Source organism: Myripristis murdjan, chromosome 1, assembly GCF_902150065.1.
Source record: "Myripristis murdjan chromosome 1, fMyrMur1.1, whole genome shotgun sequence".
NCBI classification, from domain to species: Eukaryota; Metazoa; Chordata; class Actinopteri; order Holocentriformes; family Holocentridae; genus Myripristis; species Myripristis murdjan.
The window spans coordinates 34734348-34754649 of NC_043980.1; the positions used below are offsets into that span (position 1 = coordinate 34734348).

At 42.7% G+C, this 20302-nt stretch overlaps 1 protein-coding gene across 12 annotated transcripts in view; it reads left to right on the plus strand.

Annotated features, from left to right (window-relative positions):
- Nucleotides 1-20302, plus strand: part of LOC115368159 (endonuclease V) — a 98915-nt gene that overhangs the window by 25993 nt on the left and 52620 nt on the right. For 5 of the 12 annotated variants that reach the window (XR_003928994.1, XR_003928997.1, XM_030064163.1 and 2 more), the window contains one exon: nucleotides 8249-8317. Coding sequence is in view for 3 of the 12 variants with exons in the window: in XM_030064194.1 (XP_029920054.1) it covers nucleotides 8249-8309 (61 nt within the window). In the remaining 9 variants the exon portion in view is untranslated. Of the gene's footprint in view, nucleotides 1-8248; nucleotides 8318-9149; nucleotides 9259-9868; nucleotides 9937-20302 lie in introns of all 12 variants that reach the window. The other 7 variants (XR_003928993.1, XR_003928991.1, XR_003928989.1 and 4 more) reach the window with 3 other exon arrangements.

Genomic DNA, 20302 nt, shown 5'->3' on the forward strand with positions numbered 1-20302 from the left:
ATCTAGCATCTGCAGAATGAAACTGGCCCACCATAGCACCACCTACAGGCCAGACACTCCCCAAGCCGACAGTCATGTTCACTGTTGACTTTTTTCTGCGTGAGTCTGTCATTTGAACTAACCAGCAGTGGTACATATCAAACCTTCTTTTCCTAAACTAAATGTTCCTTGGCAAGGAAAGCCACTCGTTTCCTGACAGTTGTGTCTTGTTAGAATGAGTAGATCTGCCTTTTGTTTCTCTTGGAATATACTAATAAAATTCTATGTGACTGGCCATAGGGTGTTGCACAGCTTGGTGTAATATATATAGTGAAATAATCCTTTAACCAGAAGACACAGGTTCAAGGTCTGTGTCAGATTAAAGTGTTTTTGATCAAGTCACTTAATCCCTACCAGCTATAGGATGTCTGTTCTGTGGCTGACACAGAATTTGATAGAGCTGAATGGACGTTGAACTGTTCACTGTGGTCATTTATCTGGTACAGAATAAAATGGTGATTGTGGTTGATTGCAATGGTGAAAACGCATGTCAGTAGGGCTGTAAAGTCTGTCACACTATCTTGAGAACTGAGAAGATATGTCGTGCCGTTGCTACTTGGTAAAAGTAGTAAATAACTTCAACCAGCCATCAACCACCAATTGGAATACAGACGTTAACCTGGTACAAATCTCACAGTTATTTGCAGTGGAAATACTGCGCATAAAAATGGCTCGGACCATCCTGACATGTTAATTTGAGGAAGTCTATTCCACTCCAGTTCAGGTTCTGTCGTGGCTGACCTCTGACCTCCCTGTGGAGAGGGGCAAGCCGGTGAAAAGAGAGTTTCCCTACAGGGCTCAATAAGGCATCTCGTCATTATCAGCGTTACGCTGAGCCAACAAGTGCTTCACACACATACACACAATGCATATGTGTAACCACAGCTCTCTTCCTGTGTGTGTATTTGTGTGTCATGTGTGTAGTCCTAGGCCACATCCACTCCAATGGTCATTATCTCTAAGCTTAGATCCATTACTTCAGTCACTCTCTTCACACAAACACACACACACACACACACACACACACACAAAGAAACAAACATGCACACACACTGATGGGAAGACATGCACTGGTAATGGGGCTCTGAGGAACTGGCTGAGACATAACAGCCAATTGCCAGAACCCTCCTGTCTCTGTCTGAGTGCTTTGCACTGAGCGGAAGTCACTAATTATGTTCTCTCTGTGTGTGTGTCTTCAGTTGTTACCTGAATATTGCTGGCTGTCAGCGCCACCCCGTTTGCCTATTTATTTTGAAAAAATAGTTCTTATATAGAATTGCACAAAGTCAGCGCATTGTGTATAATCCGATGTGGCAGACACAGAGGCTTTGTTTCTTCGGTCAGTCCAGTGAGGAATCACCGAGTTTTTATCTCATGCCCCTGTGAGCTGAACGAGAAGAGCGCGACAGTAACACTGCCACAGGTTCAACTCCCAGGAGAGCCCGGGCTAAAAATGCGTGCACTTATGGTAGTGTATAAGCCACTTTGCGCATGTACGACTTCCCTGGCAGGAAGAGGATGGTCGATATGTGTGGGGTGCATGCTTCAATCTCCATTTTGGATTTACACATATTCCCTGACAGAAAATGCAGAAGTGCCACGGCTACGCTACCCAGATTGCAGAAACAGATGGAATTTCAATGTGACTGATAGGCGACGGGGAGCTCGCACGCATAGAATAAAGGCCCGGTAGAAGAGATTGTGGAATGTATTTTGTGGGTGGTGAGAAAGAGAGGGAGGAATTGCAAAGTGTGTGTCTCTTGTGTGTGTGTGTGTGTGTGAGAGAGAGAGAGAGAGAGAGAGAGAGAGAGAGAGAGAGAGAGAAAGATTGCTGATGTTTGCTGTGCACAGGTATTGAAGCCCAAGCTATATTTGTTTTACAAGCTAGGTTTTCTGTTTTGTAGTGTCTGCTCTCTGCAGATGCAGCAACACTTACCACACCACACTGGGACCACAGGCCATAACAAAATGGATTTGTTTGTGTGTGTGTATTAGTGTGCGTTCCTTCCCTTATGTCACAGTACAGCTCTGGCTTTTGACAAGTGCCCACTTTTTCAACTTTTTTTCCCACTTCCTTGGTCTGCCTGACTTTGTTTGTCCTCACTGCAGGTATTTCTCTTCTCTCTGCCTGTCTCTTACCCATCCATCTATCTCTGCCCGCCTGCTGCTTCGTCTCTCCATTCTTTGAATAATTCAGGGTCACAGAGCTAGTGTATTTCTGGTTGCTGTCACCTCCGCATTAACAGCACACACATACAAATATACCGGCGTGCACGCACACATACACACACACACACATACTGATTCTCACAAGTGTTTTGTAACAAATGAGGCTGCAGACAGCAAAAAGCAACAGACTGCGTGAGAGCACTGAGACTCGCTAACTATGAGGAATTATCCTTAGAGGGATTTCACACTCCGCTCCACCCCGTCTCTGCTTTGTTATCCGAGCAATGAATAATAATACGTCTCATTTTTTGTGTCTTTATAAAGTTCCCCACACCGAGTTGCAGTGTAGAGTTTGAAGAAAGGGACAAGTCAGAAACTAGAGTTGGGAACTGTCAGTGCTAACTTTTGGTCACATACCCCCCCTCCCTTCTTCACACCATCATAAACTGCCAGTTATGTGTTCAAGCTCTATTGTAGGCACCAGGCATTTCCATTAGTCATCAAGGAAATGTTTCTTTTAAAATCATTGAAGGTCACATTTGTAAGAAGTTTATAAGTTAAAAAATGTTGAGGTTTATATTCTTGATGGCCAAAACACACAAACACAAAAACACAATCACTCTTGAAGTCAGGGCAATTCAGGCAATTCACGTAGGCTATGCCATTCACTTAACAAAGACCATACATTTTTCAAAGTGACAAGCTTTTTTGTAAAAAAAAAAAAAAAAAAAAAAAAAAAAAAAGTAGCCTTGCAAAGAAGTGTCTGGCTGTACTCTGTGACTGTATTTCACTTTGTTTCAAGACAGTTTTTGTTTATGTTTTGAATACACTTAAGCACCTGGAGTGTAATGATTTTGCGCTGAAACCAAAAAACATGCCTCTGTAGTCCTTGCGTCACAGACCTGTACATCTGTACTGGTCAGTGTACTTTCTTTCTTTTCCTTACCACAGTTCTTGTACGTCAAGTCATTTCTTAGCACAGCATGAAATTACAGAGAATAAATTGATAATGAACATCCACCATTGCTTTTGAGTAATAACAACCTTAGGCCTACTAACTGACTTTTGTACAAGCCACATACAACGACATCGTCTCTCCACGTTGGACAGCTTTACCAGAGCATTGGCAAAAGCCCCATTCAAGTTTTTGTCTTGAATTTTTGGTTTATGTATAAATTATGAAAAACTTGAGCCAGATCAATTTCTTCAAGTCAAAAATCAAATGGAACCATAAACATAGGTGCACTGTTGCACTCCTGTTAAGCGTATTGATGCATATTGAACCAATACTTTTCCCTTCTTGTCCTCTTTCAAAACTTGATGCTCTGTGGACCCGCCAGAACATCACATTGACAGGAGGCCAAAAACTGCAACGCATTCAGTAGAAATTGAGGGAAATGCTCAGCCCAAAAGTAAAAGTGAAATAAAGCAGGAGCAGGAAATAGAGGAGGGAGACAGAGAGAGATGGGAAGTGTTGCAAATTTGTAAAACAATCACGCTGAACATCTGACACTGTCAAACACATCCGTGAAGATTGACACCAGTGCTCTGCCGGTGCCAGCTGTACCAGTTGGCTTGTTGAGTTTTTTTTCTGGACATGCCGAGAGGAGGCGGCTGATTTAAACTGGAGCGCTCCTTTGGCCCGAGGCTGTCTAAATGTTAATATATGTCTGTCTGACTTTCTGGCACTGCAGCCGCTGTCGCCGGACCTCTACAGAGAGAAGGACTGAAGCGGGAGGGGGGGTCGATGGAGATGAGAAAGCAGGTAGAAGGAGTTGTAGAAGGGAAAGGAGAAAGAAAGAGATTGATGTAGGAGGGGAGAGACAGAAATGGAAGGAGATGGATGGAAGTGTGCAGGGTGGGAACAGAAGTACAGAGGGACATCGGGACAACAGGCACAGAGAAACAGTTTTATGATGAGTGAAAAGGGAGGAAGAGAAGGATGACGCTTTCCAGAAAGAGCAAGGTTAAACAAGGGCGAGATCTTTACAGTGATTTGGAAAAGTAAAGAAGGATGTAGAGAGGACAGGAGTGGAAGAGGGGAGGGAGGTAGACATCGCTGCAGGGCTTAAGTGGTTTGGGGTGGCTGGAGGAAAAAGACCTGCCCCGGGCCACTGGATCAAAGCCAAGACTCAGACCTCTGTGAGAGTGTGTGTGTGTGTGTGTGTGTGTGTGTGTGTGTGTGTGTGTAGCTGTAGCTATAGCCTGTTTGTGCCAAAAGCCCCTACACACAGCCAGCAGCGCTCACCTGTGCATTCACAACTTGCCAAGAACTGTGGCCACAGAAACAAAGAATAGCCAGTTTGGAACTGAAGTGGTGGATCAAACTTCTGTCAAGGCTTTCCCCTGTTAGCTCTGTGCCAGAACATCTGCCACATTCGTCATACTTTGCCACATTTTTTCCCTCTTCCTTCTCTCCTTGTGAGACGCACGAACAGTGACAATTAAAGGTGCGATTACACATCTTTTTTTTTTTCCCCTTTCAGTCTAAACCAGAGCGGAAAAGTTTACTCTGTGGCATTTTTGTATCTGGTTCATCTAAGTTCACACCGCCCAGTTGAGATGCAAATTGTAATAGTATTTTCCCATTATTGTCCCCTATTTGGAATTTTACCTCTCACCATATCTGCAGTATTACCCAACACAGAATTCCTGGATAAATAAAAGATACTTTGGGGTTATGTTGGGTCCATCGCTTCTAAATATTTTAACTTTTTTTTGTTTTCTCTCGGTGTGAATTGTCAAATTGCACTAAATACTACAGTACCCATGAGCTTTATTGACCATTGCTATGGTGAAGATGCTTGTAAAGCCACTATATTTAAATACTGTATATTCAGCATAATATAATATTGTATTTTAGAACAGTGGTTGCAATTGGGAACAACACACTGCACCATCGTGGTTGAAATGTTTAAAGAATGTGCGTATAAAGTCAACTCGAAGCTGCTGGCAGCTGAGGCATTGTGGGACTCATACATGATTTATCTCCTAAAGTTGTTTTGTACACAATCTTGTACCTTTGACTTTCCTTCAGTGAGCCTGCATTATTTCATTGCAGTTCTTATTTGTTCGTACTGATCATTCAACTGGGAGAGTGCCCTGCCCATCCATGCGGGAAGGGGTCAAAACAAACGCAGTTCCAGTCCCTGTAACTTTAGCCGAGCATGATGGATTTGTGCCCATTTTATGCCAAGTGAGAACACATGAGGAGCTTTATCTGAGCATCACCTGAGACTGTGGTGTGCCCTAAGCTCACTTGATGAGCCTCCCTCTTGATCCTTGTAACTATATAGCAGTACATTTTGGAGTAGTTTCCTGTAATTGGTTTGATTGCATTTTGTCTTACCTGGAACACAACCACAACTGGTCCCCGTCAAAATCGAATGGAATTGCCCTCACTTGTCCAGAAAAAAACAAACAAAATGACTAAACACTCAAGAAATTCATTTAACTATTCCAAACATCCACGATGTGAACTCCCCTTAAGTCTTTTTCTCACAGGACAGTAGATTCCAGGAGACTTCTTTATTAGGTAGGCATAATATAATCTAATGTAATCCTATAAACCAGCTTAGATATAATTCTTGCTGTTATGTTGCCTATAATGTTCAGGGTTTTTTTTTTTACACTGTCATTCAATTATCTGTTTTAGCGTCAAGGTCATAGGTGCTGGTGCTGCTGTACTGAGTGGCAGAATTCGTGGCAGAGCTGTTGTATTGAATTGAATTGAATTGTGCAGGTGTACCTAATAAACTGGCCACTAACACACACACACACACACACACACACACACACACACACACACACACACCTTTGAGTGGATGTTATGTAATATTGTTTGCATATATGTTGGAAGTTCTTTGAGAGAGACAAATGACAAGGCAACCCAGTGTGTGTGTGTGTGAGTGTGTGAGGCAGATGTGTTTCTGATATGTAGATGAGCGCTCTGAAACCTGCTGTTCTGTTCTGTTTTTGGCTTCGTCTCTCCAGCTGGAGATAACTTTTGTCTGGCTCTGCCATCCTGTCTATGGGGGTATTTTTACCTTGTGGGGGGGGGGGGGGGGGGGGGGGGGGGGGGAGTTGGCGAGGTGGGTGTCTGTGGGACTACGGGGAAGAAAGCAGTGCGGCAGGCTAGCTTGTTAACCACCTCTGGTATAACAGCATTTGCCCTGATAATGCTGATCCCCAAAGGCATTACATTGTCGGGAAATAGAAAACACCATGAGGAATGTTTCCGACTCAAAACTGGGAGGCAGCGTGAGGAGTCAGGAGTGAATTGTCTTTGAAGCTGTTAGGGGTACATTGACATTATCGTTTGGAGTGGGAGTCTCGTTGTACATACATCATAGCAAAAATGCTCTTATGGCAGGAAAATTGTTATGCTGATTTCAGCACTGTTTGGTGTTTTTATGTCAGGGTGGAAGGGTGTGTGTCTGTGTGTGTGATACGGATATAATCCCAGAGCTTTATCTCTAAATGGACTGACTGTCTGGGGAAATGAATGTGGAATGAAGCCCTCGTAGAGTTTATACTCAGACCATTCTCATTAGTTTATCTGACACAGCGGCTTCACCCCAACCACACTTTCATTACAGCACAAAGTCTCCCTCATTACCTCTTCTCCATATTTTAAGCCTAATACAAACAAACACAAGGTGCGCTCACACACACACATACACACACACACGCATTCTTACCAACAATGCACATCAACATGAACAACTTCAGAGGACTTTCTGTAAAGAACTTTGACAGATGGATGGTCTGTCCTTTGGTGTATTTGATTGAAGATTTAATATTCACAGCATGACTTTGGTTTGTCATGTGAACTAATGCGTGTGGCGAGAGCAACTCTGCAGGCAAAAATCTCCTGATAAATGATGTCTTCTTGTCATTTTTGGAGCCACGGGGGAGATCACATAAAGGAGTTTTCAGATGATGAGACCTTACTAGGGGCCCAATAATATGCTAATCGAGTAGTGAATTGGGTACGTCATCACTGGTTAGCTGGCAGTTTTAGAAGCGAGGTTACAATGGGAAAATACACTGTGAGTCAGACAGGATCAACCATAACTGGAGATTTTTATGTCTCAAAAGCAGAATCGCTCCTGGATTAGCCTGTGCTATGATATATCTGGACTCATTTATGCTACATTCACACAAAGACAAGTTTTTTTGGAAATCCAACCTTTTCTTTTCATTTCGACCTTCTGGCCACATGAAAATGGCTTATTTGCCACCTGAAATGCAACTTTTGGAAAATGCTCTCCAAAATGAACTTATTTGGTGAAAACTTGAAACTTGAATTCATTTGTTACTTTTAGGAGGAGCTCAACCTCCTCCTCTGTCCATATTAATAACTCAGCCTTGTTTTTACTTTTCAGTGTCCTTATAGTTTTGGACGTTGTTGTTGTTGTTGTGTATATTTTCTTATATTGTGAGGATATATGCAATTTTGTTTTCTCCTGTGTATAGAAATATTTTTGAGGTTGTTTTTTGGTTATTTTTTTTTTAAAGAAAGTTGAATTTAAAAAAAAAAAAAAATCCATCTTTGTAAATGTTTCAGTTTTTCCAGACAGATCTGAAGAACAACATTATTTTTATAGGTCTGCATTTCAGGAACCATAAGTCAGCTGCAAACCACAAATCTCTAGAAACTGTTTGTAAGTGAGTTTCAAAAGATGTAAATAGTGGCATGACTGGGGGCATTCCCTTCCAAAATCAGTGTGACGTATCCACTTTTCTGTTCTGTGCTCTGTATAAGTTGTGATGCTGGCTCAACACAGATTGTCTCACACAGTAGTTTACTGTATTTTGGTCAGGTTCCACAGTGCGCTGTTTGTTCTGTTTGAAGTCGGCATCAAGGCAACTCAGGTTTGAACCTCCGAAGATCATGTTCGGTCTGTAAAGGTATTCCGGCTCACTGGTGATTGCAACTGAAAATAGTTTGTGACATGTTGCTAAATGGAGAATCTCTCTATCTCTCTCTCTTTCTCTCTCTCTGCATCCCCCTCCTTCTCCCATTCCTGTCTCGCAGGCTGACATTCGCTCCAGAGAATACCTTCGCATTCACTTCCCAACTGCAGACACATGAATGAAGAAACAGGTAGGTGTTAAAATATACACCATACTGGTGTGTTACCTTGCACTCACACATGCCCACGCACACACACGCACACGCAAACACACACGCGCACATACACACACACTCACACACAAACTGTATGTCTGGTATCATGACACACAGTGAGAGAAGAGGGATTTGCAAGTCTTAAAGTGGGTTTAAAAGGCACAGCCACTGATTCATCTAGGGTTTTCCCCAAATCCTTGAGTAAACCATAGCTGTTTGTAACTTTGGAAGAAAGAAGCGTAATTATTCCCATCTAATATGCTGTTTAAATAAAGCAAAACTAATGGAGTAGAGGATAAACTTTCCAGTCTCTTCAGAAAACTCAACGATAGAATAAGCTTGCCTTCAGGCTTTGCCAGAAGATTATTGCCATGGTATTTCTGCTAACTATTTTATGAGCTACTAGAGAGAGGAAAGATGAGGGAGAGGCCATGCCATGCAACAAGTGTGGAGGTACTCACTCGTCCAGGGCATGGTTATCCATATTGAGCTGAATCAAGGGCAACTGGAGTGTTTGTTGATTCTCACAGACGTTTCACTTCTCATCCAAGAAGCCTCCGAGGAAGACCGGTGGGGAGTCCCAGGTTTTTAACTTGTGTGAGAACGTTATCCAGGTCGTTGGCTGGTTAGTGCTCCTTCATGTCTAGTTACCCTTGGTTCAACTCTATATGGACATGCAACAAGTGTTAAAATGTCCAACCCACATGATACATCTTTCACCAAGTCAAGGAGATGCCTCCGTGCTGCAGTAAGTAGTATATTTTTTACTGAACTCTGGAAGCAAGTTCAATTTATCCTCCATCCACAGGCAGATCAAAAGTCAGGGTCAGCTACAGATCCACATCCCTGGAACTAGAACACCCTGGTGGTTGAAGAGCATCAGGAACATCCAAAGCACCGAGTGGATCTTTGGACAGGTTGGCTGCATGTTAGGGTGGTGGGTGGGCGTAGGTGAGTTGAGGACACCTGAGGTTAAGCCTAGGCTGAGAGGTAGAAAGAATGAAGAAATGTCAGTGAGAGAAACAGGCTTTGATCCTATGATTTTTGCTTGAAATAACAGCGGGTACCGCCCAATTCGACCCTACCATCCTCATTAGTCCTGAGAGCTGCAGGCTATCAGCGCACGCATACAAACACAGACAGACACGTCCAAGCTCTGAGCATCACATATTCACATACTCGATTTCAAGCAGTTTTGAACACATGCACAAAATCTAACATTCTGCACCAGGGACTTGTGTGCTCACATGGACATGTTTGCTTCCCCTGCCATTGATGTTGCACACACATATGGGTGCATGCACTCTTGCATCCCCCTCGTGCCCCATTGGGAAACATAACGGGATGTCCGTGTATATCCCCTCAGAACCTCTCTGACGTGGTGAATCCTCTGAGTGCTCGCCCCCCTTTGATCAGCCTCTCTACAAAGAGACTGAGACAGGCAGAGAGGCTTTGTGCTGAGTAGGCAGAGCTGTAGCAGGTTCCTCTAGGCCTTAACCTAGCTTTACCCTCTCACTTCCCCAACAGGGGGGAGTCCGCATTTTATCAAAGACATTGCACCTTTGAATTTCAAGCTGGCACTTTTTACTGTACAGGTATGTGATCCATTAATTTAAATTATCGCAGGGCTGCAGCTTGTCTCTCCGCACCAATGTCTCAAAGATAAATTCCTGTACATTTATTGCAGTCTGTGAGTAAACGATTTCAGTTGTAAAATAGCATCAGTTTTAGTGAGGCTGTAATTTGAGCCAAGGTGAATGCATAATATGGTTGCATGCATAAGGTGTTACAGGCTCAGGGCCCCAGCAAGCAAAGTCAAGTATGTAGTTGAAGATGTGCAATAGCAGCTGGCACACTTAGTGTTTTCACTTGCATGTTGTAACTGTCAAATAGAGCAGAAAAGCCAAAAATAAAAATCTTTTAAAAAATCAGTCTTTTCTCTCTGTGGCTGGCATGCATGTAGGAGTAGCCATAGAAACAAATGCTATAAAAACTTTATTATGTGCTGTAACAGAGCCCTGGCTTTTTGAACATCATCCATTTTTTGTCTCTTACCATGCCTCTTTCTCATGGGCCATTCTGCTGCAACCAAGCAATGTTTTTCTATCATCAGATACCTTCACTTGTGTCTTAAAAAGTGCTGCAATTCAGTTCTTCTGTCATTTTTCAATGCAATTTGAAGTACCAATGGGCATACGCTGCGTCTTGGCACATATGAATTCAAGTTGCTGGTGGTATCAGAGTTAAAACACATATTCTTGTCAAGAGAGAACAAGGAGCGAGAGATGTAGCCTTTAGCTCTGAGCTCTATAGCTTCTGTCGTTACATATTGTGCTGTTAGCCCGCAGAGAGGCTTGACTCGACAGCGGGCTGTGGTCTGTGTCCCTGGGTGGCAGGGCAGAAATAGAGTTTCTGTCTCTGTGAAAGAGAGAGGAGGGAGACATGAAAGACAGAGCAGCAGGAGAGGAGTTGAAGAGATCCGAACAGAGGGAAACAACAGAAGTGCAGAGGGAGGGCTTTCGGGAGAAAGAGAGCAAGAGAATGTGGAAAAATCAATGTGTATGTAAAGAGAGAAGAGATAAAACAGAGAGGACTCTGAGGGAAAAGGGAAAACCTTTCGGTGGTTTGAGTGAGGGCGGGATATGCCAACAGTTTGTGTACATAACTCTCTGTATTTGCTATTTTTAATTGCATTTATTGTTGTTTGGCCACTTGATTTTATTCATATCTGAACTATGTAAATATATGGCCTGTTTACCTCTATTTCTTTTCTTCTTCTGCTGCTGTTTTGCTTGCACCTTTATTCAGTTTGCCTGGTAAAACACAACCCAAAGTCAACAAAGGCTAAAAAAACAACAACAAAAAAACAAAAAATGAATTGGCGAGCCTATTAATGTCCGCAATGCTAAGCAGGCGTTTCTTTGGCATCTTTAAACAACAGCTAAACCTCTATTTTTAATTTCTTGTTGGGGTCCATGTTTTGCTGTTTGTTGTGTTGTAACCAAAGTAACCAACCAAAGTGTGGTTGCAGTGTAGCCAGACATTACAAAAGTGCTAATAAGACTGTATGCACTTCCCAGGTTTAGCATCATCCACTAAAATCTATGCTCTCAAAAATGGATTCTTGTAAAAAGATGTTTATTATCAGGCAGATCAAATTTGCCTTATGCTGCATTCAATTTGTGTCATCATTATGGGATTTTCGTCAACTACAACTGTGACCTGCAAAATGTGACTAGAAGCCTTTGTGTCATTTTCAGTTTTTCACTGCATTTCAAAATGTCCAGTAGGGTAGATTTTGCATAAATCATTACATACAATTCTTGACTGTAAAACCAAGATTTGGCAGCCGGAAGAACACTGTATACTAATTTTAATTATCTTGTTTGGAGGACAGAAGAGCAGGTGCACACATGTGTATGTGGGCACATCAGTTTTGCTAAAATTTTCAACATTTCTTCACAGCAGAGAGCAAGAAGTTAGGAAAAATTCAGTCTCTGTCAGCAAGCTCTGTCGGCTGGTGCAGTAGGTGGCACTTAATGCTGGCCGTGCTATAGTTTACTGTCATTCTTCTGATGATAATGAATATTTGGTTTGCCATCTACTGCCGCATCTCATTCGTGCCACTGCATACTACCACAGTGTGAATGCAGCATTACATTTTTACCAGTTTGCTTTACAGTTTGCTGTTTGCATGTCCATGAGGTTTTGCTGCCAGGATGTGAGAGCAGTTGAGGTAGTTTCTGCTATTCCCCCTCTTAAAATAACCATGACAAGCTATTTGATGAATAAAAATATAGGACGCCTATTTTGGGTACTGCTGGCTACAGGAAAAGCACCGTTCATAAAAGAATATGCATGTTATGCATGAACTGAAAGACTCTACTGTAAAAGCCACTTGTCCAAAGTTAATAATATTTAATTATAAGAGAGTTTTGGACATATCACACCGTTGTGCTTCTGCACTACCCACACAGTCACCTTCAGATGTTAAATAGAGACAGGCGAGTTTAATGTGTACTATTTACAATCCTGTATGGGAGAGGAAGAAAAAAATATGTTTACACTTAGTAATGTATTATCATAAATAGTGAAGATGCACAGTCTGATTATAAACTGGATATATAAATGTAATCACCTCATACAGTCATGCAGAAAAAATATAGCTATATCTAAGCATGACCATAAATTGTTTTCATATGCATCTGATCACGAATAATCCATAGAAGCAGGACTATAAAAAGTTTTGATGTAGAATGTGAAAACCCACAGACAGGTCCTGTTCACTAAAACTTGGAAAACATTAAAAAGAGAAATAGATCAACTTTATTTGTTTAAAAAAAAAAAGTATATCTACAGTATTTGTCATTATACGTACACAACCTCGTATATTTTTTCCACTTGATAATGTGTGGTAGATATTACGGTTAAAATTATCACCATTAACTTTGGTTAGCTTTAGCTGTTTGTATTTAACACCTGAACCTTTTTGTGTAGTTGGTGGGCGAACAAGATGGAGCACGGTGGGGAATGTGATGTCCGCTGCAATACTTGCCATTATAATTGAATATTATTAACTTCAGACATGTGACTCCATGAGTTTTTCCGTCCACAAATCTGATTCCACAAGTTTTCCTTGTGTGGCATGGAGTAATTAGTGCTTTTTAAACAACTTTAAATGCTATTTTATATTTGTTATACAGCCGTGTCTGAGCCAGTTAGCCTTATAGGCCATCAAGAAACTAGTCAGTTAAATTATGGAGGTTTTAACTTCATGCTGTTCTACATATTTTGGCTGCCCTTTTCTAGACATTTCCGAAATGTCAGGCAAAGTGTTGTGGAGGTGGTTGGCCCAAGGTTGGACCAGTGAGCTCTGTTGGGAGCATCTCTCATTAAAAAGTTATAGTCATACAAGGACTCAGCTTGTTGCTGGAGGAAGTGTTCACCGCTGGTATTAACTCGGAGGACAGAGGCGGTGAATGTTTCATCACTCTCCCCTCCACCATGTGTTCCTTTCGAGAGCTTCTATATAACTCCAGCTTGACCGCATATTATTACATTTCTGCCTGGCGTTTTTTTAAACATTAACACGCTACCTCAACTTTTCACTCCGGAGGGACTGAAATTAACTTGTGGAATCAGATTTGTGGACGAACCGCTGTAGGTGCATGTGTGTGTATGTTTGTGTGAGTGTGTACCACCAGTGTATCCAGAGGTAGTGTAGCCTCTGGCTCTGTGTTTGAGGCATTGAGCCCAGCCTGAGCCACAGCGCAGAGCAAACCACTCTGGCTCCCGCTCTGCTTCTGAGGGGCAGTAAATAAAAGATGTTGAGGTGACTCACGGCCGCAAACCTTTAATGACTTTTCTCTCTTCTCCCCTCTCTCTCTTTCTCTAGCACATACACACACACATTAAATTGAGATTCTTAACATTGATCCCTTCATATCCCACCAATGTTGTAATGTAATGGTCAGGGAAATATGTGGGCAAGTAGGTCTTCACCTGTCTCACAGTCTGCTTTGCTCTCTGTTTGTTACTCTCAGTTAAGGTGAAAGAAAATGCTCCCTGATGTATTTGATGTAAAAGCCCTGTTTCCACCCTGCATTAACATGCGTCCTGTGTGATCTGATCACTAACAGACAGCACTACACACCGGTGTAAACAGCACCCAGTGCGTTCTCTTGAGATCCGATCGCTCAGGCCACAATAGGAGGCGGCCCAGGACACTTAAATCTGCATCGCATTTGAAGTGTAAACAAACTGGCGTCCCGCGCCAAATTGAAGGAGCATCTACTGAACTGAGGTCCTGTGTAAGCACCGCTCCAGTTCAACATCGGCCCGACCCAACAGAATGTCTTCCAGTAGAAAACATGTCCTGTCAGAATAAAACGTAATAAAAATAACAGTGAATTAAAACACAAGCGGTCTACTTGACACTTGTTTCACCATCCTCGGAGAATTTTTTTTTTGTTTGTTTGTTTAGTTTGTTGATTGTTTTTTTGTTTTTACGTCATCTGTAATTTCTGACACACATCAGGACCAGAGCTGTGGAGGAGCCCCAACCCACCTGCACATTCATTCAAGTTCAACGCCAGCTTCAGGTTGATTTAGCCACCAAAGCAGGGCGCCGAGCCCTTTCAACCCCACAGGAATAATTAAATAATCTGAGCCTGAACTGACATGATCAGGTTGAGCCTGACAGGGTTTGGGTTGAGAATCAAAAACTCCAGTGTGTAGACATTTATTTTCCCACATAACAAGTTTTAAGAACAACTTCCAACTTTTGCTGTGTATTTTGAACACAAAAATAAACAGAAGGAAAAAAATTGGAGCCTGATGCCTCTATTTCACTGATTTTCTGCATCAGATTATTTCTGGCACAACATGCATTTGCTGCATCCATCCCATTGTAATAATGTGAATCTATTTACCCACAATAGACTATTTCCTAAATGCAGTATATCAAGTCAGAGGTGTGAAGGCTTTGATACAGATCTTTGTAATTATCATTATTATAATAGTATTTATTTACACAGCACTTAATAAAACCCTGTTGTTGCAAGTGAAGTGCAATTTGGTTATTGTATTTCTTCAAATTTTGAATGGCATCATAAATTGGTAGAAGAAATTGACAGTAGTAACTTACAGTTGTAAAACACGTCATTAGTAATTGACTGTGCACTGAAATAATGCTGGAGTGGGTTAGGATGGCTTTAATTAAATACCTGTTACCTCAACTCAAGAAATTCTACTCTTTTGGTCTTTGCAAGCGCAAATGTTTATTTGGATATAGAACGGGGCAGTGAGAGCTGCCCACTTGGGATTGGATTACTCGATACCTACATTAATGCCCGGTGGAAACAGAGCCTAAATCGAAGCAGAAGACATGATTTAGCAGTTGATCTCTGGATAAGAATCACCCCGGGCTTTTCTCCTTGTGTATTCCCATGTCCTCCTTTCATTTGTTCTTGTTTCACCCCGCCCTCTTAAACTGTCCTCTATTGTTGCCTCATTTATTCCCGTTTACTCTGGCTCGCCTTCATCATTTTTTTGTGGTGTGCTCTGTGTTAATTTACTCTCTTTAATCCATTCTCCGCAACTCCTCCCTTCTCTGGCAATAAAGTGAAATCACTGGCTCATTCTGCGTTTTGTTTGTGAACAGGGTAAGACTCCGCTCGGTGCGCCCTACATACAATTACAGCCAAATTACAGTGTTTTCCTTCCCACTGAATCTTTTAGCCCTCTTGTCTGTTCCTCCCTCTGTATTCTCCTCTATCTATGAAATATTTAGTTTGAAAATGAGAGAAAAAGGTGACATCCGTTCTTAAATGCTGTACTTAGATGAATGAAAAGCTCATTTTAGAAGTTAAGGGCTGTTTTTTTTTTTTACATATATTTTGTTGCCTGTGAAATTAATGTCTGTATTCGCAAGTGATGAATTTCAATCTTTTATTTTAATTAATGGAAACATTTTGCTTTAAAATCCTTCATATGTTTGTCATGCTCCTTTCCTGCTCCTGTTATGTACTCACCATCCAGCCACCCCAGTACACACACACACACACACACACACACACACACATACACAAACATAATTTCATTCCCAAATGAACTGAATGTATAACAAAGTCCTTGCATACAAAGTACCAACATTTTCTGATTGCATTTCTCAAAATGTTGGGTCTACTGGGGAACCAGGGAAAAGGCTTTCATTTTTTTACGAGAGAATAAATGAGATTTTTTTATGCCCTTGCTTCTTGCTTGCCCTCTCAGTCCTGACCCTCTCCCGCTCCGTCTGAGCTGCAGGAAGATGGGAGTCACACTGTAACTTTATTTTTCAACGAGTGAGAGGCAACTTTTACATGCTGTCATGTGCCAGGTTTGGTGTAGGTTGTCCTTTTTTGGCTTTTCTGGGCGGCGAGGTTGCCCTGCATTGTGATTGGCTGTCAATCAACCAATCCGAGCGCATATTCTCACTGCATTGTTTAATTGGTGAGCTTTACACACAGAACAGATGGCGAGCTAGAAACTGCCATGAAGCTAGTTTCGCCTTAGTGTTTTTGGTGTTCCATTTTTCCACTTCCGCTATTTTTTGCTCTGTTCCATCACCTGACCTTTTTTTACTTCTTCCCGTCCCTCCCTCCTCTCACTGTGGGGAAAGCAGCTCAGTGTGCCTGAGGCAGCTGCAGGCATCTCGCTGGGCTGACACCGTACAGTGTGAGTGTTTGAATGTGTGTGTACAGCAAATGTGTGTGTGTGTGTATGTGAGAGAGAGAGAGAGAGAGAGAGAGAGAGAGAGAGAGAGAGAATGTCTTGAAATCAGGGATTGGGAGGGAAGATGGTAGGGAAAGAAAAATTGAGAAATGGTCAGAATGTAACAATTGCTGAGGGTTTGTGTGTGTGTGTGTGTGTGTGTGTGTGTGAGTGTGTGAGTGAGTGAGTGTGTACATGTAGTGTATGTGCTGATTTAGGGGGCTGACAGGAGAGATAATAGGGAAGGAGATAAATTAAGAGATGGTTTGAAAGTTTAAGGGTGTGTGTGTGTGTGTGTGTGTGCGTGTGTGTGTGAATGATAAGGAGGTGAACAGAGAGTCATGGCACTGTGGAAGAGTTTCTCTCCCTCTTCATTCCTCCCTTTCTATTGGCATTCTGTCATCTGTCTCCATGCCAGCAGAAATACAAACTGCATAGAGAAGAGAGAAGGGGAGGAGAGAGAGAGTGAGTTGCGCATTTGTAGAGCAAAACCCTTAAAGACCTGCTCCTCTTGGAGAAACTGGGGAGGGGGGTGGGGGGTGGGGTGGAGTGGGGGGTTGATAGAGTGATGGGGATGATAGGGAAGGAGGTGCTGAGGGAGTAAAGCAAGTGCTCGATGCAAAGGGGAAGCCCGCAGATGGAGGAAAGACCCTTCCCTCTCCCTCACCCGCCTTCTCACTTCACCTCTCCCTCTGCCGCATCTCTCTGTTTCTCTCTTTTCATCTATCTAAACTCTTGTCTGTCTGACGCGGCGCAGAAGAACTGCATCCATTTCATCATGCCTGGCCTCACACAGAAAAACCCTCGGCGTTGCGTTGCGTCGCCTCCACTCTGCCGGAATGCCGCCAAGCGCTGCTCGAGTGTTGATAAATTGCCACCCCCTGCCTCATTTTTCACAACCGCCGCCTCGTCGTCAAACATTCACACACACACAAACACACACACACACAAGCTGACACACACACCCCTGCGCACTCCTCAGCGATAACAAGAACCATTGCCTAGCCCCCAGGAATGAGAGACGGGAAGACAGAGTGAAAGGGCAAATGAGTGGTGGATTTAATTGGAGGAGGGGGGGAGTGGGGGGGTCGAGGGGGGTGTTGAAGAAAACACACAGCAACAAACATTGCCTCATTTGCTGACAGACAGGTAGAGACAGAAACAACAGAGTCTGCCCGTGTCAAAGTCTCTGGCACCGAGTGCTCAACGCATCTGGATAAGAAAATCTCTCTCTTTTTTTTTTTTAATTGCACAAGAAGAACAAAAGGAAAAAGGGCAAATATTGAATGATTAAAATATGCACATTTGAAGTTTCCTGAGATTTACTGAGCCGGGCCGAGCTATGTGCACTGGTATCAGGAGTCCAGCAAAGTGAAAGAAAATAGGATAGATGTTTTTATAAATTATTTCCTAAGCAGATCACCAACTCAGCGTGCTAAACAGGGCCACAGCAGCGGAGCGTGATTTTGCCAAAAGAAGAACAGGCTTCAGTTTGACTCCTGTGCATCTGTGCAGCACGGCTGTGTTTGACAGACGCTGCAGCAGAGGAAAGGTCCATAGGTGCCTCACAGCGACCCACAGAGACTGGTTAATCAATAAAATGTGCACTAGTCTCTCTCTCTTATGTTCCCATCACACTATGACCTTTCTTGGCGCCTCTTTCCCACTGCATTTGTAGGTTATATCAAAGGGAGGCGCCAATGCATGTGTGTAGGTTTTGTATAAAATGGGGATATTTGCATTTAGTTCGCTTCATGGTTTTCATTGCTCCGCCCACATTAAAGTTTTCTCCCTTTTGACTCCCTTTTGACTCCCTAATTAAGAGAAATAATTTTAACGGGCCACATTTCATTTGCAGTGTGAACAACAATGCGTCCTCGATAACAGAAGGCCATCTTTTGACTGCACTCGTCTGTAATCCAAAAATAAAAAAATAAAAACAGAGAGGTTGGGCAAACCTGCTTTGTTAATGGGCCAAAGATAAGGGATAGGATGGCTTGGGAATATTAGGAAGACAGTGACAGCGTAGGATGTAGAGGTGAGGAAAAAGGGGGGATCAGAGGGAGTTGGAGTAAGGTACAGAGCAATCAGTGCAAGAAAAGAAATAATAGAGGTAATTCTGTCAAATCGTAGGTCGATCACTAATCTGATTTCAACTAGTGACTAGAGAGGAGCATTTAATATGTACGTTAATACCAGGCATGAAGAGTGATCTGTCTTCGCTGTCCACTTGTGATCAGATCAGTCTGGACGCCGTCTCACCGCTGCACACAGCGTAACTCAATCTGGACAGAACCATCAGCTCAGGCCCCTGGACGTTAATAATGTGAAGCATATTTATTTATTTATTTTTATATTTTATTTCACTCATTGAAAAAGAAAACAAAAAAACAATACACTGTAAACACAACATTCCCAAATCTTGAATGAAAGGGAGCAGAAAGAAGAATCATCATTGGAGTGGAATAATCAAGAAGTTTATCCTGAGAGTTCAGCTGCATGCACCTTATTATTTATTCACCTACTTGTGAAAGCAGTGACTCATTTTTGGGGTGGTAATGCCCCTTCAGCAAGCTTAGATCCAAAAAGAAGCTGCAGGCACGGGGAGGACTTTGCTTTTCTGCTCATACCAAAATGACAGGCAGCGTGCGCGGCGTGGTGTCGTATCTCCACCTTCGGCAGCAACCTCTTGTTCTGTTGTGGCATCCTGACGTCCGTGATTGATAAATGAGAGGGCCAAAGATGTCTGGCACTTGAGTTATCACAGACAAGTTTCTGCAGTGCCAGACAAATAGCCTTGTTTATCTCCAATAGAAGCACTGGCACAAGTTCACTCATCAAAACCAATATCACACACAAACACACACACACACACACACACACCATTGTGCCCTCAGTAATGCACCTCCACGTTCAAACACTCTCATACACACACACACGCACACACGCTGTCCAGGTGTCTTGCCATCCACCAGGCCATGAGCGTAAACTTCTCACAGCGTCGTGCTCTAAACCAGAAAATCAATCGGGCTTCTAAAGACAAATCAATGTAGGCCGATCTATTGTAATAAGGACGCGTCAGCCTTGGTCGAGGCAGAGGAGATGCAGGGAACATCGGTTATTAGATTTTTCTGCTCGAGGAAGAGAGGCTCAGCAGACGGGGCCAGAGCTTTTGTTTTCATTGAGCGCCTGTTATGTTAAGTCCACCCCTGCTTAGTTACTCCATCGCTGCTGCCAGCGGGCTGCCGTGCTCTGCTTCGCAAGATGCTTCAGTCAGCAGTGATGCTCGCCTTCGTCGAGAGAGGGATTTAGCACTCGCAATAGACTTTCCCAGCAACTGGAGCTAAACATGAATGGGTTTTCCACCTTAGCTTGCAAATTGAAATATGGCCTCTTAAATTCGACAGTAGATTTTCACCAGATGTCCGTATTACTGATCAAAACGTTGGATTCATCGTAGCTGAACCTCATTTGGGCTGTAACGGTGTTTGCATCGTGTGTGCATAGATGACACATCGTTTGCCATAAGTAACAAGTCAGTGTATGCTTTTTTATGTACTCTGGCATTTTATTAACCTAAAATAATGAAGCAACCCACAGCCCACAGTCTTCCCCTGTCTGCTGTTCCAATATACATGTCGCAAAATATTTTGAAAACATGTTCCATTATGATGAAGACAAAAATTTTTTTGTTTGTTTGCTCTATGA